The sequence below is a fragment of the Antechinus flavipes genome, chromosome 2 (genome assembly GCF_016432865.1).
Source record: "Antechinus flavipes isolate AdamAnt ecotype Samford, QLD, Australia chromosome 2, AdamAnt_v2, whole genome shotgun sequence".
Classification (NCBI taxonomy): Eukaryota; Metazoa; Chordata; class Mammalia; order Dasyuromorphia; family Dasyuridae; genus Antechinus; species Antechinus flavipes.
In genome coordinates, this window is record NC_067399.1 from 611,574,985 (window position 1) to 611,598,907 (window position 23,923).

A 23,923-nucleotide genomic window follows, 5' to 3' on the forward strand; every position below is an offset into this window, starting at 1 on the left:
TTTTTTTTTTTTTTTTTTTTTTTTTTGCCCGAGTCACTCTGAAGCCTCTAGATCCAACCTTTTGTCTTTGAGAAGAGCTAGGTAACCCAATGGATAGAGGGCAGGGCTGATGAATTCAGATCTGGCCACAGACACTTCCTAACTGCATCATCTGGGCAAGTCACTTAACCCTGTTTGAACTCTTAATCACATTCTTTCTGTGGTATTATCCTTGACTTCTTGTTTTTCTTCTCTCCATTGTTGTTTCTTGTTGCTTCTACCTCTATACCTATCTATATTTCACATCTGTTTCCTTTACTCTGCTCACAACCACTTCTAAATCAGTCTTTCATCTAGATTTCTTCAGGAGTCTCTTATTTGGTCTCCTTTCTTCAGATCTTTCCAATACTCTGACTCACCTTCCAAAAAATTTTCATCAAGTGCAGGTCTGAATTATATCATTTGGCTTCATGATAAACATTAAGTAATACTACTTAATTTTTAACTCATTCTTTTAGCATTTTTGTTTTTTCGTGTGTTTGTAGAGTATATAATAATTAGAGCATTCGTGTGTGTGTGTGTGTGTGTGTGTGTGTGTGTGTGTGTGTGTGATGTTGTGTATGTTTAGATCTAGTGCTTAGCATGTGCCTGGCACATAGTAAGCACTTCATACATGCTTATTAATTAATTAATTACATGTACATTGGGGTGCATTGCTAAGTTTCTTTTTGCTAATGGGGGATACACAGGAAAAACTTGAATCACTGGTGAAATGATTAGCAAAACTTCGTGGGGTTCTAATCTTTATATCCTCTGGCCACATGATTCTGGGATGAGTACTTAAACCTTGAATGCTTTAATCTTCTCTTTAAGAAAATAAGTTGCACATTGGCTTCTAGATTTGAATTGGTATTGGGAAATCCCTGACTACTTACTTAGTATAAAATGTGTGTGTTTATTCACCAATTTCTAACACAATGGGTTGGAAATGTCATATTTAACATTTGCTTTATTCACATAATGCAAAATTGTGAGGTGACACTCTTGAAATCATTATTTTTTTCTAGCATTGTTACTGGAAATATTTAATAGTAGATGAAGGACACAGAATTAAGAACATGAATTGTCGTCTGATCAGGGAATTAAAGCGATTCAATGCTGACAACAAACTTCTGTTGACTGGTACACCCTTGCAGAACAATTTAGCAGAGCTATGGTCATTGCTAAATTTTTTGTTGCCAGATGTTTTTGATGACTTGAAAAGGTAGGCTGGAATCGTTGCTTTTTTCTGTGTTTAGAAGAAAAATGTATCAATACATAAAAATAAGGTGATTCTGATCTGTTTCTTTCTGGGTAACTGAATACTAAAAGTTTTCCATCTTGTTATTATTATACATGTTGTGTTTTTATATACTGCAAATTAACGCAAAAGTACTCTAAAGAAAACAAGAAAAGGTGGCTTTTTTTTTTTTTTTTTTTTTTTTTTTTTTTTATAATAAATTTTATTTTATTTAATAATAACTTCGCATTGACAGAATCCATGCCAGGATAATTTCTACACGACATTATCCCTTGCAATCACTTATGTTTCGTTTTTTCCCCCTCCCTCCCTCCTCCCCCCCCCCAGGATGGCAAGCAGTCCTATATATGCTAAACATGTTGCAGTATATCCTAGATACAATACATATTTGCAGAACCAAACAGTTCTCTTGTTGCACAGGGAGAATTGGATTCAGAAGGTAAAAATAACTCGGGAAGAAAATCAAAAATGCAAATAGTTCACATTCATTTCCCAGTATTCCTTCTTTGGGTGTAGCTGTTTCTGTCCATCATTTCTCCAATGAAACTCAGTTAAGTCTCTTTGTCCGAGAAATCCACTTCCATCAGAATACATCCTCATACAATATCGTTGTCGAAGTGTATAATGATCTCCTGGTTCTGCTCATCTCACTTAGCATCAGTCCATGTAGGTCTCTCCAAGCCTCTCTGTATTCATCCTGCTGGTCATTCCTTACAGAGCAATAATATTCCATAACATTCATATACCACAATTTACCCAGCCATTCTCCAATTGATGGGCATCCATTCATTTTCCAGTTTCTAGCCACTACAAACAGGGCTGCCACAAACATTTTGGCACATACAGGTCCCCTTCCCTTTTTTAGTATCTCTTTGGGGTATAAGCCCAATAGAAACACTGTTGGATCAAAGGGTATGCACAGTTTGATAACTTTTTGGGCATAATTCCAGATCGCTCTCCAGAATGGCTGTATTCGTTCACAACTCCACCAACAATGCATCAATGTCCCCGTTTTCCCGCATCCCCTCCAACATTCATCATTGTTTTTTCCTGTCATCTTAGCCAATCTGACAGGAGTGTAGTGATATCTCAGAGTTGTCTTAATTTGCATTTCTCTGATCAATAGTGATTTGGAACACTCTTTCATGTGAGTGGTAATAGTTTCAATTTCTTCATCTGAAAATTGTCTGTTCATATCCTTTGACCATTTATCAATTGGAGAATGGCTTGATTTTTTATAAATTTGAGTCAGTTCTCTATATATTTTGGAAATGAGGCCTTTATCAGAACCTTTAATTGTAAAGATGTTTTCCCAGTTAGTTACTTCCCTACTAATCTTGTTTGCATTCGTTCTGTTTGTACAAAGGCTTTTTAATTTGATATAATCAAAATTTTCTATTTTGTGATTGGTAATGGTCTCTAGTTCATCTTTGGTCACAAATTTCTTTCTCCTCCACAAGTCTGAGAGATAAACTATCCTATGTTCCTCTAATTTATTTATAATCTCGTTCTTTATGCCTAGGTCATGGACCCATTTTGATCTTATCTTGGTATGTGGTGTTAAGTGTGGGTCCTTGCCTAATTTCTGCCATACTAATTTCCAGTTATCCCAGCAGTTTTTATCAAATAATGAAATCTTATCCCAAAATTTAGAGTCTTTGGGTTTGTCAAACACTAGATTGCTATAGTTGACTATTCTGTCTTGTGAACCTAACCTTAAGAAAAGGTGGCTTTAAGTTAACTTAGGTATCTACTAAGATTTGATGAGGACAAAAATGTGTTACTAGTATATTATTCCTGTTTATTAAATAAGGTCAAGTGAGGTCAGAAAGACCTGATTTCAGATCCAGCCTCAGCTCAGGCACTATGTGACCTAATATTCTTAACACCTCCCTCAAAGCATTGTTGTGAGGATAAATCGAGGTGGTATTTGTGAAGCACAGTGCCAGTCACAGAAAAGGTGCTTCATAAATGTTTGTTTTATTTCCCTCTTGTGGTCACCCAATGTACCAAGAAAGAACCTCATGCATTATCTTTCTTTAGAATCTTGGGGCATATTTAGAAGTCCTTGAAAGTTTTAAGGTGAGAATTATTGGTTACATAGCTTATTAGAGGATCATAGGCTTTAAAGCTGGAAGGGATCTTCCAGAAAATACTAGGGTAAGTCATGTAGCAGATGTTTGGCAATGTATAAACTGTCATTATAAAAGAAGGTTTAAAAAAACCACCACTAAAAACTGGGTCACAGCTAGCTTGCCACTTTTAGGTCATTAAGTGTTATCTATAGCCAATAGTACAAGAATAGTTATTAGTATATTTATCATTAATTATGTTAGTGTAACAACAACAATATTTATATTACTGTTAATATATGTGCATATTTTTTTTTTCATTTCATTCTTATATCCTATTAGATAGGTGCTATTATTTCATTCATTTTAGAGCTTACAAAACTTAAGTTAAATGACTTAACCAGGATCAAGCACCAATTATGTATTTGAGGCAGGATTAGAATTCAAGTTTTTCCTATTTTTAACTGCAAAACACTTTAAAATCCATGATCTTATTTTTTTCTTTAGGACTGATAAAGAATAAGCAGTAGTATCTATTTTTGAGAGAAGAAAAAACAAACATTAAAGAAATTAAGTGCTTATTTTTGATCAAATGGCTAATTAATGGCACTATCAGTATTAGAATATAAGCATTTTACTCTGAAACACTTTCAATGAAAAAATTATGTTCTGTTCTTTATGCCATGAAAACCCAAATACAAAATGTTCCAGGCAAGTTTGTTTGAATTCAGGATGGTAGGGTATATATAGATTAGGAGCATTTCAGTTAAGGGAAATTAATACTAGTAAATGTTAATACTAACAAATAAAATATTAGTTGAATAGATATAAAGCTGTCCATAGAGTATCATATACATTATGAAGCATACATGATTTTATTTTGGATAAATCCAGGGTAGGAAAATATAGCTTTGGATAATTTTGGATTATGTCCTTAAATATGTACATCCTAATTAATTTCAGAAAACAAGTTGAAATTGTCTACATAATGTGATTTATTAATATACTACTTTTCTTGACTAATGATAGATATAACACAAGACTATTTAAAAAAAACAAACCTGAGTGCTCAAACTATGTGGATAATCTAGTAATATTGTTAGAGAAGTAATACAGTTCTATAAATTTTTATATTTTTAAGGACATTTTTCATTAGTGTTTAGCCTGGAAAGCTTTTTAGTAGATTACCTTGTTAACTTTTTTGCAAAAAATTCCATCACTAGGTAGTTAAACTTGTCATAAAACTTTTATATGTATTTTATGACAAAACAAAAAAGTTAACTAATATAAAAGTTATATAGAGAAACATTTTTTAATTTAGCATGTAAATTATTTAATGAACTGAATAACTTAGGATTTTATTCTTCTTCCTCTAGTTTTGAATCCTGGTTTGACATAAATAGTCTTACAGAAATTGCTGAGGACATCGTTGCTAAAGAAAGGGAACAGAATGTTTTACATATGCTTCACCAGGTTTTTTTGTTTGTTTTTTGGGGGGCGGGGGGGTGTGTATAAAAAACTGTTATAGAATTATAGAATTACAGAACAATGATTTGTGATATCTGATAAGGGCAAGGTGAGGAAGTGGATTTTGTAAGTGGCCTTTGAAATTGGGCTTTAAAGTTCTATGAGCGTACCTGGGAGGGAAAGGCATTCTGAGAGGAGGGAGCAACCTAGGAAAATTTATGAAGGTGTGAATATACAATGTCTGTTTTAGGGATTGAGGAGGAGGTGAATATTCATTGAATTGTTCATTTTGGCAGAATATACTGAGGGATTGGGCATTTGGGGAGATTGACATGAAATTTGAAAAAAAGATTGGCTAAATTTTTGAAATATTTTCAATACCAAGCAGAGGAGTTTTTAATTTGGGCGGTAGTGAGTGACTAGCTGCTGAAAATTTTCAGACAGAATAAGATAACCAGGTATAGAAAAAGAAAGACTTAGAAATGCAGGGCAAAAAAGTGAACTTTGGGAAACAGTATTATATACATAATTCCCAAATAAAAGTTAATTGTTACTACATTCTAGTACTTGAGAGCTTCATCTCAACTGGAGTGGTCTGAGAATAGAATTTTGGGGACAAAAATGAGGACTGCTCTCTAGTCCAAGGGGATGGTTTATCTTATTTTATTTTCCTTTATTATTTTTCTAGATTCTAACCCCTTTCTTACTGAGGAGACTAAAATCTGATGTTGCACTTGAGGTTCCTCCTAAACGAGAAGTAGTAGTGTATGCACCTCTTTCAAAGAAACAAGAAACCTTCTACACCGCAATTGTAAACCGCACAATTTCAAAAATGTTTGGAAGCAGTAAGGTATTTTTTGAAGTGGAATTTATTTTTGTTGTTGAGTTGTTTTATTCGTGTCTGCCTCTTCGTGACTCCATTTGGGTTTTTCTTGGCAGAGAATAGTTTGCCATTTCTTTCTCTAGTTCATTTTACAAATGAGGAAACTGAGGCAAACAGGGTCTTATAGTCAGTAAGTGCCTGAGGCCAGATTTGAATTGAGATCTTCCTGACTCCAGGCTTGTTACTCTATCCATTATGTCACCTAGCTGCTAATAGGATATATGATATCTAAAATAGAGACACTATAGTTATGGCATGTCTGCCAAGATAGGGACATGTTTGAAGCAAACGAATCAGTTGAAGTGCATGAACCTATAGTGGGGATTTAGTTCTTCATGTTAAAGGTAAAAAGGACCTTAGAGGACATCTAACCCAGCTGTCTTCCACTAACAACTTCCTGCCTACCTCAATACTTTTTTTTTTAAACAAACAAACAAACAAACCCAGAGAATTTCAATGGCTTGCCTATTCAGCTTTTAGATAGTAAATGTGAGAATCAGGATAGGAATTCCATGTCCATTAATTTTATTTTTGTAGAGAGGATGTAGTGAGGATAGGTATAGAAGTTGTCTTATTTTCCCTTATTTTTTTCCTTGCTCTTCCTTATAGCAAATTTGAGTGTGTTGTATTTACTTATCTCCTTGAAGAGAAGGCTTCCAAGGGAAGCTAGATGGTGCAGTGGATAGAGCACCAGCACTGAAGTCAAGAAGTCCTGAGTTTAAATATGTCTCAGACATGTCCTGACTGTGACCTTGGGCAAGTCACTTAACCCTAATTGCCTCAACAAAAAAAAAAAAAGAGAGAGAGAGAGAGAGGTTTCCAAGTTGTTGGTGATTATACAAAGTATTCTTAAACTCTCCACTATTTCTCCCCCTGCCCCCCAAAAAAACCCCAAAACTGTGCAGGCAATTATTGGGTGAAGTAATATGCAAAATTTTGAAGTTTATATATTAATACATATTTCTTACTATAATATTTTCACATGTTATCTACCTTGATCCTCACCATCTTTAGTAATCTAGAGTAAATATGATCCATCATTTTATAATTGCACAAATGGATTTAAAGAGATTAGTTAAGTGTCGCGAATTATATGGCTAGTTAATGACAGCACAGACACTTCTGTAAAGAGTCCTGATAATTTCATGTTCCATAGTATAAATCTTTAATCCCATAGCCAAAAAAAAAAAAAAAATCAAAAAGAGTCCCAGTTTCCTTATCTTTAAAGTGGGATACTGAAAGCACCTGCCTCATAGGGTGGCACAAATAAGGTAATTACTATGAACAAAATGTTTCCATTCTCTGTTGCTCCTTTTAGTGTTATTTATTTTTGTATGTAATCACCACATTTAACAAGACCAAATATATTCATTTAAGAACATTTAACCTTTAAAATTTGTTCATAAATCATTTATAATTTAGTGCCATCTAGTTAGTAGGCACTCATAAAATGTTAATGTTGAAAGAAAAAAATGTAATGAAGAGAATGTTCATTTCAGAGGCCTGTGATTTGGGAAGTATATAAAATAATATATTTTTGGGGAAGTAAATAGAAATAATTTCTCATACAAGTATTTCTTGGTATCTTATAGAAAGAAACTATTGAACTGAGTCCCACAGGAAGACCAAAACGCAGAAGCAGAAAATTGATTAATTATAGTACATTTGAGGATGATAATGTACCTGATGAGTTAGAAAAATTGATTAGTCAAATGCAACCAGAGATGGAATCACAAAGGTGTGTATTTAAATAAGTGTCTTTATACCAAGAGTACTTTTAATGTTTCCTGTGTATTCATGGCTTTGTATTTTTCCTAGACCTGTGGTAGAAATGAGTATTCCAATAGAATCAGAAGTTAACTTAAAGCTACAAAACATTATGATGCTTCTTCGCAAATGTTGTAACCACCCATACCTCATTGAGTACCCTCTAGATCCTGTCACACAAGAGTTTCAGGTAAGTGACTAATAGCATTTGCTATTTTGATTTACCTTAATTTCTTAAGGTTAATGTTACTTGTTTTAACATTTTTTTGTGTGTGATTTCATTGATACGGGGAACTTCCACTAATGTAGATCTGTGTCTTAATCTTAATTGCTTAGATGCTTAATGAGTAACTAGCAAGTATATTTCAGAGGCAGAACTTGATGCTTATTCTTTCTAAAAATTTGCTAGCTTGGCCAATTGATAGAAAAACTTAACAGTAAGAAACCCAAAACACCCTTTGTATATTTATGTGGCATTTTGAATTTTATGAAATGCTTTACATGCATTCTTTTTCTTACTGAAATCCTGTGAGTTAGGAAATAGGCTTAGAAAGATTGAGCCCTACCTAATCTTAGATTACTTTCCACCCTAAATCTAGCCCATGCATTAACCGTGCAGGTAATGCTCCTTACTTTGGTTTCATTTTTAAAATGGGTTTCTTTCTTTGCTTTCATATCATTTTTATTTCTTAATATTTCTCTCCCTCTTTCCTAACCAGTAAGCTTTTCCTTTATAAAAAATGCAAAACTAACCAATATATCAGTTATCTAGAGTGTGAGGCTTGGTGTCTCCCATTTTTACAGATAAGGTTGGGATGTATGTTTGTAGAATTCTTATTCAAGGCCAAGCAACTTCATATTGCCATCATTGTATGCATTGTTTTCTTGGTTCTCTGTTACACATATTGATATAGGATTCACACATTGAGTAGGAGAAGTAGATTTTTTCAGGATGATTTGTTACGCTCTTGATTCTTAAGAAAAAAAAAATTTAACATGATGCTTATTTTGTTACTAATGTTCTTTTCTTAACCTGCCTTTAAGATTAATGAAGAATTAGTGACAAGTTCAGGAAAATTCTTAATTCTGGATCGGATGCTTCCAGAGCTCAAAAACAGGGGTCATAAGGTATTAAATTTAATTGGAAAGTAATTTTGTTCAGTAATTATTTTTCTCAGCAATCAAACACTCAGTAATATATACTTTCTAGGTGCTGCTTTTTTCACAAATGACAATGATGTTGGACATTTTGATGGATTACTGCTATCTTAGAAATTACAGCTTTAGTCGATTGGATGGATCCATGTCTTACGTAGAAAGAGAAGAAAATGTAAGGGCATATTTATATCATTCACTTCTTGAAAATGAAAATGTTCTCTCTACTATACTAGTACCTGATTTCATTTTTTAGATGCATGAATTCTTAAATTGGGCTTCTACCTTTTCCCTCCAAATTAGAAAACAGTGGCTTGGAGAAGTAACAGGAGTTATGTGAGGAAAAAAGAAGAAAGGCCCAGTAGAAGGTTTTACCTCCAATCAAAGGAATACTATCTTAATAATTAGATATATAACATTCTAAAATAGAAGTATTTTTCTCCTATGACTCCTCTAGAATCTTAAGTTACTTTGACATTTTCCATGTCTTTTAAAGTGAAGATTTAGCTGAGTCAAAGCAATAATTCATTTCAAGTATTTAGTGAGAATTTTAAGTACTCAGTATACCCATAGTATTGAGGATGCACACAAAGTATAAAATAGGAATGCTCTTCCTCAGATTGTACCAGTCAGTGTAATTAGGTGATAATATCTTTTATTTAGTTTTAACAAAAGGTAGTATTCTATATATTGTCTTTTTTTTTTAAAATCGAATAAATGGCTCCCTGCAATGTTATTTACTTGACAGAATTTTTATGAAACATTGAATAATCTTAGGATTTATCTGCAGGGGAGACTTACAGAAAACTGTATAAATAGCATGTATCAGATAGTAATGTGTGCTAAAGGGCTACAGTTCTTGGCTTGGGTTTTGAAGGACGAATAGATGTTAAATAGGGAAGTACAAATGACCTTGTAATCAGAGGATGCACTCTTGAGTAAAATGTCTGTAGCAGGCCATAATGTCTTTTAGGAACAGCTGAAGAATAGGTCAGACTGACCCAGAGGATTCACTGTTAATCATAATAGGGTTGAGACAAGTACGGGGTTATCAGATAATTAGGACACCAGGTTAAAGAACTTGTTTTATTAGAAGAACAATGTGCCACTAAGGAGATTGGGAGAGAATGGTGTGAAAATGGAGTTAAGGGAGAGTAATCTGAACCCATGAAGGATTATAGGGAGCTGCTTAGGAATGAGGAGATAAGTTATATCCATGGTGTTGAACTGAAATAGAAATAGAGGCCATTAAACCATACCTGTGCTCTGCATGTTTACTTAGAAAATCATATTTATGTTTTGTTGCATTTTTAATTATATAGTTCCCCAAAACATTTTAATCTGGTTCTGAAGTCTTGTAAGCTGTGTTCCACACTTCTGAGTTAGATTGATAGTTTGTTGAAGAGAAGGGACATTTCAGAGGAAAAGTTAATAGCACTTGGTGACCAAGGGAATAAAAAAAAAAGAAAGTGAAAAATGAGTCCAGTTTCATACCTCCTTAAACAGTGATAATAGGGTTTAGGGGATTGTAAAAGACATAAAAAAAATTGTATCATTCTTCCCACTGAAAGTATCATTCGTCTTCATAATAAATATTTTAGTCTTGGTCTTTTGAATGATAACATCTCCCTTTGGAATTTATTTTGTTTTATGTGAAATCTTCTCGATTTCTTTCAGTGGATATTACCTCCAAAAGTAGAATACTACCATCTTTTACTGCTTTTCTCCAAGGCATATATATTCCCTATGCAAAAGAACAGAGACTGTAATTAATTGGAAGATTAATGAATGCAAAATTAAGTCACTATATTATTGTCAGGGCCTTGGGTCAGAAATTCATTACCAGGTTGGCTTCATTGAGCATGAATTTTACAGCTGAGGCAATTCATGAAGATAAAGACAGATTATGATTTGCCATTGTGAAGGGACTACCCATACTAAATATTGTGGGTCTTTGAAGTACTAAAATAAATTGTACTCTGTATTTCAATTTAGTTGGCTTATCCAAGTTATTTTAGATTCTGCTACATTTAGCAGTTTTAGTTTTTGGTTTCCTTTTATTTACTTAAGTTCCTCTTTTTCTTTTAGATGCACAAGTTCAACACAGATCCTGAAGTTTTCCTCTTTTTAGTTAGTACTCGAGCGGGTGGTCTAGGTATTAATTTGACTGCAGCAGACACAGTTATCATTTATGATAGTGATTGGGTAAGTTGGGTAGTAAGTACTGGGATTGGATTTTTCTGTTCTTGATTCTTGTTGGGAAGAATTTTGTACAGACCTTTTGAGAAAATACGTTTTTGTTGATAACTTTAGTTTTGCATCATCTACATCTCCCAATTTAGATCTGCAAATTGATATCCCAGTGTATACCTCTCCCAATCCTTCCCAGAGAAATATCCCTTGTAAGAAAATTTTTTTAAAGTTCAGTAAAACTAGCCAACATGTTAAAAATGAGTCTGGTGTAATCCATAGTATTCCATACCCAAGGTTTTCCACCTTCATAAAGGATAAAGGGAGATGAGGACTTTGTTTTTAACAGTTCATTTCCTAAATTGTTGTATAAAATAGACATTTTAGAAGTACAGATTATTTCATAGAGACTACTTTTTTTTTTTTTAACTCACAGAACTTGGAGTGAATTAGTTTCTTATTTTGGATATAAAGTGAAATTTTCAAAGTTTCTCTGAAAGGAAAGCTTCAAAATCAAATACTGTTATCTAAAATTTATTATATCTTTTACTTTTTGATTTTGCTAAGATTTTGTACCGTGATTTTGTTGCAAATTTAAGCTAATGCTGTTGCAATATCTTTTGTTTCAAGAATCCTCAGTCTGATCTTCAGGCGCAAGATAGGTGTCACAGAATCGGTCAAACAAAACCTGTTGTTGTCTATCGTCTTGTGACAGCAAATACTGTTGACCAGAAAATTGTGGAAAGAGCTGCTGCTAAGAGAAGGCTAGAAAAACTCATCATACACAAAAGTAATTAACAATTTTGTAACGAGTTCTTGTGCTGTGAATATTTTATACAACTGCTCCATGATGTTGTGTTTTAACTTTTTTAAAAAAAATTCTTATTTTCTCAACTAAATTTAGAGGGCAGAGTTGAGGTAGGAAGACATGAAGTGAAATAATGGGGTGGGGAGAGGAAGGGGGTTCTAAATTATGAGGATGTCAAGCTTTACAAGTAAGTATTTTTTCATGTAGGTAAATGTTACAAATTCTGTGAGTAATAACGCTATTAAATTCACCATATATCTCTGTGCACTACATATTGATTTTGAAAACACATATTTAGTACATTATATTCTATTGCATTTTTATTGTGTTAAATATTTCCTCCTTGTATTTTAATCTAATTTTAGTGTTGCAGTCCAAATATTTGACAGCTCTTGTCTAGAGGATGAGAAGTAGGGTTTGGGGAAACAAATAATGGTTTATTTTTGGAATGTATAGTTTGAGGTATATTGAAAATTTTTAGTTGTACTGGTAAAGCAGACGGTTGTACATGTGGTACTAAAGTATGAGGAAATCATAGTAGAATTCCTTATAAGTATGCAAGGCTCTGTTGCTGTCCACAATTATTATATTATTCCTTTCACTGAAAGTTCAGTTACACTGAAATTCAGTTTTACCTATAATCCCATATTATGTAAAATTAATATTATGCATTAGAGTATCTATAATTACTATAATATGGGCTCATAAAAGATTAGCAGATAAGTATTTGCACACCGTATTGGCATTTTTGTTCCATTGTTTTCTTTATTATTATTGATACAAAATAAAAATTTTGGCCAGTATATAATGTAAGACAATAGGCTTACTTATATACATTAGTATATTGTGACCTTTTGAGGGAGAGCAGTGGTACATTAAATGTCTTTAATTAGATCTTTTTAGTTTTTTTATTTCTTAAGTATTTGGACATTCTGTAAATTTAGGCATGCTTAATATTTCTTGATTTCTATTCCAGTATTTTAATTTGACTTGGAAAAGTTTTAATAACCACATATTTTTAATATTTTCTTCTAAATGTTTTTAGATCATTTCAAAGGTGGTAAATCTGGATTAAGTCAATCTAAGACTTTCTTGGATCCTCAAGAATTGATGGAATTATTGAAATCCAGAGACTATGAAAGGCAAGATTTTTTTGTTGTTGTTCAGTTAAAAGCTTTAAAGTTATTTTATTTTGTATGAAATTATGCCCTATGTATTTCTTTGTAGGGAAGTAAAAGGATCGAGAGAGAAAGTTATCAGTGATAAAGATTTGGAGTTGCTGTTGGATCGGAGTGACCTCATTAGTAAGTTTTTTTTGTTTCAGTGGATTTTCATTGGCACTACTGGTTCTCTTAACTGGAAAAGATAGTTTGGAAATAATAGCTGTTATTTCTTCTACTATACCCCTAAAAAACTAATAAATTTTTTTTATTTAAAAGGAACTGTAGAGACTCTCTAGCTCATCTCCCTCATTTGACTTTTCACTGAGGAGGCCACTGAGATTTAATGATTATCCAAAAAGTTCTGTTTAGTTAACTACTGACCTAGGACTTGTAAACAAGTTACTTCTTATTTTATTTGCAGTTGACTTTTGATCAGTACACACTGAGTAATTTTTTTTCAATCCTGCAAATTATTACAGTTGGGCTTGTAATTTATACTCTGTGATTAGTCCAAGTGTTAAAAGAAAATTCCATGCATCTATAGCAGGTTTCAGCATAGCCATTGAAAAGAATACATTGTATGCCTTATAGATTAGCAGTGTCTTGTACTGTTAGAAGTAGGGTCTAATTCAGTCCCTCAATTATAAACATGATGAGCTTATGTGTTGAGTATAAGTTCTCTACTTCTGACCTTATTTGCTACTCATCAGCATACTTTCTGCTTTATCAGATTTACTCTAATTTAGGAATAATGGAAGTGAAAGCAAGGTAATGTTCCCAAAGAGAACAGTCCTGTGCTGCTTCATCTTCTGCTAACCATTTGTTAGGATAGCAATAATGTTGCAGTTTAGACATCAAGTGGCACTCTAATATCCTGTTGTCTTATTCATACTGATCATTCTTCTTTATTTATTTATTTATTTTTGAAGCATCTATTTGCTAAATACCAAGCGTGGTGTATTTCTACTTTCAAAGAGCATAACCATAAAAATTTGCCTAGTGATGATAAAGACTATGTTAGAGGAAATTTCCTTTGTCACTTATGCACAAGTGTTTGCTGTTTAATTGGGAGAAGAGATGCTCAAGAAGGGAAATGGCAGTTTCTCTAATCAGAGAATTAATCAAAATGTAAATATTTTGGAAAGTTACCTTCTTTCATTGTCTTAATTGGAATTACTGAACAGGAATAATAGGTTTTTTTTTTTTTTTTTTAAATGCCCTTCCTATGTACTAAACTTAGACTGATCATCAGGAAATAGTTTATTACCTGTCTTGCACTCAGAGTCTTGGCAATTTAGTCTTGGCTGACTTTAAGAACTCAGGGCTACGTCTAAATCACTGTGAAGTATCATAGCAGAGGACTTTGGTGGATATTGGATTTGGTGGATTGGTAACTGGTAAATGACTGGTAAATTGATGAAATAGTAAAGACCCAAAGTACCAATATTATACCAACAAAAGAGGGAATAATTGTTGGCAGTTAAAATTTTCAAATAAGTAAAAAATAACAAGGCATCATAGATAATGAAAGTTTCTATTCTCATTAATTATCTTTTTCTACTATCATAGTCATGTGTTGGGTATGTTAAATGTGCACAAACAAAATATAGAGGAGATAAATTGGGAATTATTTCAGAGGGAAGGCACCAAGCTTAATGTGGACTTGAGGATGACTTCTTGTAGAATATGGAATTTGTGCATGTGTGTGTGTGTGTATATATATATATGTATGTATATATATGTGTGTATATATATAATATGATGATGCATCAATTCAAAAGTCTGGTTCTAAGTTCAGTTTTCTTTAGTACTTGGTTTTAATGACTATTTGAAAAATATACCTCACAAACATCTAAGTACAATTGTCTATATATTAGTCATACAGAAGTTTTTGTTAAAATTTGAACAGCAAATTTCTATTTTTCCCTAGACAATAGGGAGATAGTAGATAGAAAAAGAATATTTTTAAAAAGAGGATGCAAAAAAAGGACATTTGGCAAAATAGATTGGCTCTGGGTTTTCGTGGTATTGGATATCAATGTCTTTCATTTGATTTTAGGCTTGGTAGGGTTAGGGGAGGATGATTAATTCTGGGAAGGGAGAAGAAAGAGAATGATCTTGTGAGTCTAGGTATTGCCTTACTTTGTGAATACACATGACTTCTTGCAATATGCCCAACTTGAAAACCTTAGAAAGTTTTTTTATAAAATATTATCAGTTTTCAGTAGAATACAAATCCATTTAAAATCATAAACATTATATCATGAATATTGCTGATTTAAACAATAACTTTTTTTTTTAGTGCTAATTTTTTTTTTATTCTTTTTTTTGTAGATCAAATGAAAGCTTCAGTGCCAGTTAAGGAGAAGGTGGGAATTTTCAAGGTTTTAGAAAATGCTGAAGATTCAGATGCTGATTGTATGTTCTGAATTTGGGATATAGTAAATGGCCTTGAAACAGGTCCTTATTCATAAAATTCACATAATTTACCTGTTGGTTTTGAAGTCCGGTTAATATTAATCCACTTTTTTAGTTGTCAGTTATGTGCAACAGGTGCAATCCCATATTTAATAGATGGTAGTTTTCTGAGCTTTAATAAGAACAAAAGAAAAAAACATGTTCATGTTTTCAGTAACTTTTGAGTTCTAGTAGTGTTCTTGATAAAGGCCATTGTATACTTAAACACTGCCAGATTTATACAGTCTTCCTGTGGAAGTTTTTGCATGTCTTTCTGCATTCCCCCTTTTTTCTCCCCAAGAATACAGTTTATAGATAATTTTGCTTCAGTTATGGAGTGGGGGATAGGACAGGAAGAAGTGGGAGATTGGGACTATGGTTTATTTTGTCTTGTAAGAAAAATTGTATAATTGTAGTGTCCATTGCTACAACATGTTTTGCCAAATAAATGTTATTATAAGATGACTGGAGTCAAGTTCTTTTCTCTGTAAGGGAGTAGGTCATATGAAGTATTATTTGTTGTAATGGTTATTATGCTTTCATCTATTGAAGTGCACTAATTCTCTGGCGAAGATAATTAATAAACTTGATACTGACTTTTGGAAAATGAGAACAGGCCTTGAGAATGTATTCTTTTTGTAATTAAATTTTACTTCGAAACTTTTTTTACTTACATTTTTTTGTTTTTATATAGCTTTAATTTCTAAATGTCCCTTCTACCTAGATAGAAGCCTAGGTAACAAAAGAAAAAGGAAGGATTAAAAACCAGTTTAGCAAGACTAAACCAACACATCAAACTTGCAAATTTCAAACGTAGTACATAACACTCCCGTGTTCAATCCAAACCAGATTGAAATATGATTGTAAAATATTTAACAAAATAAGTAAAAATACAAATATAATGTTATATTTTAAAATTTTCATGTGACCATTATTCATAATGATATGTATGATGTAGTAGTCCCTCAATTTGACTTTGATATGACAGTTACTATTCATAAGTTACTATTCATTGTTCAGGGTTCTTTGAATTCTCCATATAGCATAGACTTATCAGTAAGATTTTAGAATAGAAGCAGATGCCTTTAGTCGTAGAGAATAGAATTTAATAGAAGGGATGAAGCTTTGGGAGAATAATGCATAATTAAGAAAAAATTTGGGCCCTTAGGCTTTAATTCACAAGTGAACATATTCATAAATGTTTATACATCTTGGTATAGAATCTTAAAATCTTAAAATATAGATTTTGAAATTAAATATCTATGAGTAAGATACTGTACCTTTAGAGTAATAATAATCAACATTTAATTAAGTTCTTGAGTATACTTAAAAAAGGAAAGATGGTGCCTGCTGTCAAGGAGCTTACAATGGAATGAAGGAAAACAACATATCAAAGGAAACTAAAAGGATTAGAGAATGAAGTAAGAGACCTGATGGAAGAGTACATCATCCTGTTACATGTTTATTTTTCCTGTGGAAATATTTTGTATTTTCTATCATTTCAACTAAATACTCGTTAATATTTTATTCAGAAAATGGACTTTGAGTAATGATGGGTATTTCTTGTGGTCACAATCTATATTCACTGGAGGAATAAAACCATAGATTTTTGAACATTCCCATACAAGATAAGATTTATATTTAATCTATTTACTGGTTTTCAAAGAAAATCACAGGAACAAAGATATATCTTCAAAGGATATGTATTGTGCATTTCAAGTCTTTTTTTTTCCTATAAGGCAAAACATAAATACAAAGGCTTATAAAGCGTAAGCTTATTTTGTTAGATTTTCAAAAAAAGTCTGGGGTACTATCAACAATAACAAGACAGCAGTCTAATAGTTACTGGGCAAACAGCATCTTGCACATACACATAAATTCTGGGAAAATATTAAAAATTTTAGCCTTGGTTGTCTTTTCATTTTCCTCCTATTTTATTATTTTAGAAATGATATCACTAAAAAGTGCATGCATCTTGGCAGTTAAATGTGGCTTCTAGTAAAATGACAACCAATCTGTAGTTCACCGTAAATAATTCTTCACCAAGATGGTACACAGATTGGCTTTGTAAAAGTAATTACTACATGCCATATACGCCACCTTTTGTTTGGTAACTCAGTACAATTTGAATAATCCTCACTTTTTACATTTTTGTGTCCTTCCCCATAATCTATCACCTATAAGTGTCCCTTAAGATTCTGCTGGTTTTTCAACTGGTTATTTCATCAGCTCTCTATGGATTGACATCTCTATGCAAATGATTCCTAAATTTAAATCCAAGGCTGAACTTTACCCCCAAAACTCCCTCTTCCTAATTTCCCCATTACTCTCAAGGAAATCACCAATTTTACCATTATCTAGATTTCCAACCTAGATACCATTTCATTTGCATTTAATCCCTGTGTCCAATCGGTTCTGTTCGTTGCCAAGTCCTTTCTATCTCTGAAATAGTTCATAGATCCCACTTTTCTTCCTCTGATATTGCCATCACTGATCATTTAATCACCTCATAATCGCTCTAAATATGGTGGCTTTCTGGTTGGGGAAGGTGGGAATAAGTATTTTTATGCTGCAGGCACTGTGCTAAGTGTTTTACAAATGCTTCTTTTGCTCATGCCTGTTTTATAGTTTAGACTTGAGGCTATTAGAGGTTAAGTGGTTTGCCCAGGGTTACAGGCTAATAGGGCTTGAGATCACATTTGAATTCATATCTTCCTACTCCAAGTCCATGCATTCTTAGCCTCTTGGCTGCTTCAAGCCTTTGCCAACTCCAGTTCATCCTCCACTTAGCTGTCAAAGTGATTATTCCAAAACAGGTCTGACAGGGTTAACCCCACCACCCCAAACTCAAGCGGCTATCACCTGCTTGATCAAATATAAAATCCTCTTTTTCTTTTAGAACCCTTCAGAATCTGCCTCCCATTCAACTTTCCCAGTCTTAGATCAATGCTTTATATAGTTTTATATGATCTTCCTCATTCTTGAATAAGGCATTACCTAAATAGGCATTTTCACTGCTTTAACCCCATGGCTAGAATTCTCTTCCTCCTTATTTCTACTCTTTGACTTCCCTAGCTTTCTTCAAGTCTGATTTAATACATCCTTTGTAACAAGCTTTTCCCTTTAATTTTAGTTCCTTTTGCCCTAGACTAACAATATCGAAGGTTGGGGTAGGGATTGAATAGAATTCCAGCCTAGAATTCCCTATCTGAGGAGGGCAATGGCCAGCATTATGTCTCCAATCCTTTTTCCCTCCCATTAAGTATCTCCTTTGGAGAAGGTGGGTAAAAGAGACTAGAGATATTTGGTGAACTACATTTATTTAAACACATAAACTGGGTAATACTTCATAGACTTAACATACATAATGACTTCTTTAAATATCTGACTGCTCAATTTCCTCAAATGTTATCTAACTTTAATCTACTGGCTTTTCCATATTTCCTTATGCCTTCCCTAAACAAACCCTATTATTTATCTACACCATCATCTCCAATCCCTCAATCCTTCATTTCTTTCCTGAGCCATCATCCCTGCATTAATTTATATTCTTTTCCTCCTTTTGACTTCTTGCTGAATCAGTTCAATTCTACTATTCTCCTGAGTCCCCTACATCCTTTATTTTGCTGATTGTCTTTTTTTCTTTAGATTTATTCCTAATGCTAAGCACAGTACCTGAAACATAGTAAATGCTTAGTGTTTGATTTATCCTGCAAAACCTCAGCCTTGGATCATTCTCACATTACCTTTGTTCCTACACAAGATGCCACTAAATGAAGGTGAAGCAAAATCATATGACCACTCATCAGGTTCACTGCAAATATAAATTAATATCATTGTTGCTAGGTAATTCTATTACATCCCTTTCTTATCACTACTCCACACCAATTCTTCCAAACTTTTTTTATTCCTCTTTCAATTTCCAATGGCTCCCTTTCCACCTTCTCAGCTGAAGCCATGGCCTTCTAATTTTACAAAGCAAAAAGTAAACATAGAAACAAGTTATCTATAAATAAGAAAACATAGAAAGAAGGCAGTAGAATTGGGGAATCTGAAAGGCTTTCTGTAAAAGATGAGGTTTTACTTGGGACTTAAAGCCAAGAAATTCAGTATTATATCCCTCATAGGCCTTCTGCTATTATCTCTTCATCCCTCTCACTTGAAGACGTGATCTTGCTCCTTTCTAAGGCTCCCCCCTCTCTTCCCGCACAACTGATCTTCTCCTTTAACAGATTTCCAGCTCTTTCATCCCCAATCTCTTCCACTCTGCTTGCTCCTTCCCTACTACCTACAAACATGTGCATAATATCTTTGTCAACCTCAAAGCGCCACCACTTGATGGTTCCATCCCCTGCTAATGACCCTCATGTCTCTTCCACCCTTTGTGACCAAACTTGAAAAATCTGTCTTCAACATATGCCACCATTTTCTATTCTATCACCCTCTATAATTTGACTAACAAGTTCATCTTTCCACCAAAATTGCTCTCTCCAAAGTTGCTGAGGATCTCAGTTGCCAAATCCAGGGGCCTTTTCTCAATCCTAATTCTCAATTTTGTAATCTTTGATGCTGTTAATATTCCTTTTCTTGACACTCTCTTCTCTCTAGATTTTCAAGGTATCATTCCTTATTCTCTTATTAATCTGTCTATTCCTTGGTCTCCTTATCCAGAGAACATCCTTTAACTATTGATATCCCAGAGGGTTCTGTCAGGGCTGTTTCTCCAATTATACTACTTCACTTGGTGATCTCATCAGAGTTTCTATATGTTTAATTACCATCTCTATGTTGGTAATTCTCAAATTTACGTATTCAACCCAATCTCTCTGCTGACTTTCAATCTCCCATCTCCAATTGTCTTTCTGTTTTAAATTCAACATATTCAAAATTGAATTCAGTATCTTTCCCCCTATATTCTCCTCCTCTTCCTAACTTCCCTATTACTGGAGAAAACAACACCAGTTTCCTGAACTATTCACCATCTCTTATTCCTCCCCCATATCCAATTTGTTGCCAAGACTTAATTCAATTTGAATCTCTTGAATAGCTCCCCTTCTCTCAGACACTGCCAGCACTCCAGTACAGGCTCTCATCAATTCATGTCTGGATTATTGCAATAACCTGCTAGTGGATCTGCCTTCCTTAAATTTCTCCCTGCTCCAATTTGTCCTTCATTCAGCTGCCAGTCATTCTTGAAAGTGCAGATCCTTTTATGTTATGTCCCCTACTCAATAAACTCTGGTGGCACCCTTTTTTCTCTAGGACTAAATGCAAAATTCTATTTGGCTTTCAAAGCCTTTCATAACCTAATTTCCTCCTTTCCTATTTTCTCATACCTTATTCTTCACCATGTATTCTAGTATGGTGACATAGTTTCTTGACTCTTCCACAACAAAGATGCTCCATTACTTCTCTCTGAGCATTTTCCCTGGCTGTTCCCTGCATCTGGAATGCTCTCCCCCATCACTACCTATTAACTGCCTTTAAGTCCCAACTAAAATCCTACCTTTTATAGGATGCTTTTCTGACCCCTTTTAATTCTAGTGCCTTTCTTCTTTGGATTATTTTCTTTGTTTTTTTAAACATCACTTATTTGTACATAGTTGTCTCCCCCATTAGATTGTGAGCTCCTTGAGTCAGGAAATGTCTTTTGCCTCTTTTTTTATCTCCAGCAGGTAAGTGTTTCTTACATAGGAAACAATAAATGTTAATTGACTGATATCCTCCATACAAGTTTCACAAAGAAAAAGGAAGAATAAACATGAAGACAAATTACCAGGCAACTCCTGAAGTTATAGTGCTGATTATAGTTAGAATCTGAACTATAAACTTGATAATCCCCTTAACATTTAGAACTTTACAAGGCATATCAACCCAGCAGATAAAAGGCAGTGTTGGGTATAGATAGACACTAACTACCTGGATGATTCTGTGCAAGTCACTTAACCTCAGTTTCTTCAAATTTAAAATGGGGATAACCTCACCCATCTCACAAAGCTGTTGTGAGAATCAACTGAGATGATATTTGTAAAGTTTCTAATACAGTGTCTAATAGGTGTATGTAAATTTTTTTTCTCTTCCTTTCAATAACATTTGGGGGGGGCTTATAAGGTAAACAATTCTTGGATTCATTGAGATGCAAGGGTTTGCAACAACAAACTTTACTGTTCTCTGTTTTTGTTAATATTTAATTCAAAATTTCTTTGTCTTATCTCTAGTCTTACCTTATCAAGTTCTACTTATGGTAAGATCATTCCTACCATTTACTGCCTTTGCTTCTATTCCTGTGCTAACAACTAAAATTAGAAAAAATCTAGAAAATGAGCCTAAGGGGTCCAATACAGACCTTTTATATAATCTCAATTGGGCCCTCACTGGGAAAAACGATTCTTTTATGCCTCTAAAATCAACTCTTTTACTACAGTGGTTTTTCCTAATTTTTTTGTCCTCTCTCTAGTCTCTCAGGGCTCACCCTATCCAGTGAAGCTTCCTTCAGTTCTGGGAAAACATGAATGTTGTATAGAACTCATAGTATATGTAAAAAGACTCCCTTTGGAGCAACCTGGTCTCTTTCCCTGTTAGTGGCTAGCGAGGAAGATGGGAAGCTGTGCTCCTCCTTTAGAGGGAAGGACCTCAGACCATCTTTCAGAGTTTATAAGGCCTTGTATAAGTGAGACTTTGCCTGGGATAAACTTTGGACCCTTACATTTGCAGGAACTCACCAAAGGAATTCTTCACCTGTAACTGGCTGCCAGAGGCATAAAAAGCTCACCTGTGAGGCTTCAGAGGACTATCACAGGGATGAAAGTCTCATCAGGCATTGCTGCTGGGACTTCTCTGGAAGTGAAAGGGGTTCCTTGCATGTCTGAATCAATGTCATATCCTTATTTATTCATTGTTATGTTTGACTCTAATTTTGTTATTGCTGTTGTTGAGGCAATGGGGATTAAGTGACTGGCCCGGGGTCACACAGGAAGTGTTACGTGTCTGAGGTTAGATTTGAACTCAGGTTCTCCTGACTTCAAGGCCAGTGCTCCATCCACTGCACCCCCTAGCTGCCCTGAGTCCAATTCTTTGTCCAATATTGCACGGCCCACAAGTATCCCACTGCATTCTAGTCCTAATGACTTTGACTGCCTTGAGTTAAGTCTAGTCTGGAGCAAGATCTCTCTCTGTCTGTCTTCTTTTTCTGTGTCTGTCTGTTTGTTTGTTTGGTAATAGTCTACGTGCTGGGTAGCATTCTCCACCTCTCCGGTGTTCCCTCTGAAATTTCTTACAAAGTATCAGAGAATCTATTTAGAAGCAGACTCACAGAAGGCTAGAAGGGGAAAGGAGCTTAGAAGTTAGTGTACAATCTGGAGTATATTATAGCGTGGTGGTACCATAGTGCACACAGTGCCAGGTCTAGAGTCAGGAGGATTCATCTTCCTAAATTCAAATCAGATAGTGTGACTCTGGGCAAGTCACTTAACTATAAATATAGTTGCCTCAGTTCCCTCAACTATAAAATGAGCCAGAGAAGGAAATAGCAAAACGCTACAGTATCTTTGCCAAGAAAACCTCAAAAAGAGCCTTAAAGAGTCAGAAACAACTCAGATGACTGAACAAGAGTAACAAATGTACCATCTCAGGAGATCTGAGTCTGAAATTTCTAATGTGAGCTTTTATATCAAGTGTTACAAATAAGGGTGTGAATTGTAGTTTTGTTGTTGATCGTCTAGACTTAAGTGAAGGGAAGGGAAAAATGGTAATAATGAACCTTAAAATTTGTTATATGTACATTTTTTCCCCTGGAGATTCTGGGTGTTAAACATTTTATTAGTACATCCCTGCCTTTAACCTACAGATATTGCCTATATTATACCTTTCTCTGTTATATATGCAATAGGCACTTGATAACTACATTCTGTCACCATTTAATGATTCAGTGTTAAACTGATTAAGGAGAATTAAGGAGAATTTTGAGACTTGAATTTTTTTTTTAAACAAACATTTATCTACATTTATGCTCTAACAGTTGTTGTATTTTTGTTGTTTTTTTGGAGATGGACAGCACCTCTCATCTTGTGTCCTACATAATTATCATGGATCATTGTGTTGCTAAGAATAGCTAAATTATTCAGATTAAATTATTATTATTAGAATATTCCTATTATCATGGACAATGGTCTCCTGGTCCTATTCTTTTCACTTTGCATCAGTTCTTGTAAGTCTTTCCATGGTTTTCTGAAAGAATTCTGCTTATCTGTTTTTTTTTTTTTTTTTTTTCCTGAGGCAATTGGGGTTAAGTGACTTGCCCAGGGTCACACAGCTAGAGAGTGTTAAGTGACTAAGGTCAAATTTGAACTCAGGCCTCCTGACTTCAGGGTTGGTACTCTATCTACTGCACCAACTAGCTCCCCCTGCTTATCATTTCTTAAAGAACAATAGTTTTTCATCACAGACATACAATAACTTGTTCAGCAGTTCCTCAGTTGAGGAAGCCACTCAATTCTCAATTTCTTACCACCACAAAAAGATCACTGTACATATTTTTATACATACGAGCCATTTTCCTTTCTATTTTTTTTTTTTTTATCTCTTTGGGATACAGATCTCATAGTGGTATTCCTTGGTCAAAAGGTATGTATGTTTTTTTTTAATTATAACTTTTTATTTTCAAAATATATACATGGATAATTT

The 23,923-nt window shown here is 34.0% G+C and overlaps 1 protein-coding gene across 1 annotated transcript in view; it reads left to right on the forward strand.

The window, feature by feature from the left end:
• The window catches only part of HELLS (helicase, lymphoid specific), a 32,340-nt gene extending 16,634 nt beyond the window's left edge, over nucleotides 1–15,706 (forward strand). The window contains exons 11-22 of the mRNA XM_051981689.1: nucleotides 1,047–1,243; nucleotides 4,728–4,824; nucleotides 5,507–5,668; nucleotides 7,294–7,439; nucleotides 7,520–7,658; nucleotides 8,513–8,596; nucleotides 8,679–8,798; nucleotides 10,712–10,828; nucleotides 11,444–11,603; nucleotides 12,667–12,763; nucleotides 12,849–12,925; nucleotides 15,119–15,706. Coding sequence (XP_051837649.1) covers nucleotides 1,047–1,243; nucleotides 4,728–4,824; nucleotides 5,507–5,668; nucleotides 7,294–7,439; nucleotides 7,520–7,658; nucleotides 8,513–8,596; nucleotides 8,679–8,798; nucleotides 10,712–10,828; nucleotides 11,444–11,603; nucleotides 12,667–12,763; nucleotides 12,849–12,925; nucleotides 15,119–15,213 — 1,491 coding nt within the window. The 3' untranslated portion in view covers nucleotides 15,214–15,706. The remainder of the gene's footprint in view (nucleotides 1–1,046; nucleotides 1,244–4,727; nucleotides 4,825–5,506; nucleotides 5,669–7,293; nucleotides 7,440–7,519; nucleotides 7,659–8,512; nucleotides 8,597–8,678; nucleotides 8,799–10,711; nucleotides 10,829–11,443; nucleotides 11,604–12,666; nucleotides 12,764–12,848; nucleotides 12,926–15,118) is intronic.
• The last annotated feature ends 8,217 nt before the right edge of the window (nucleotides 15,707–23,923 follow it).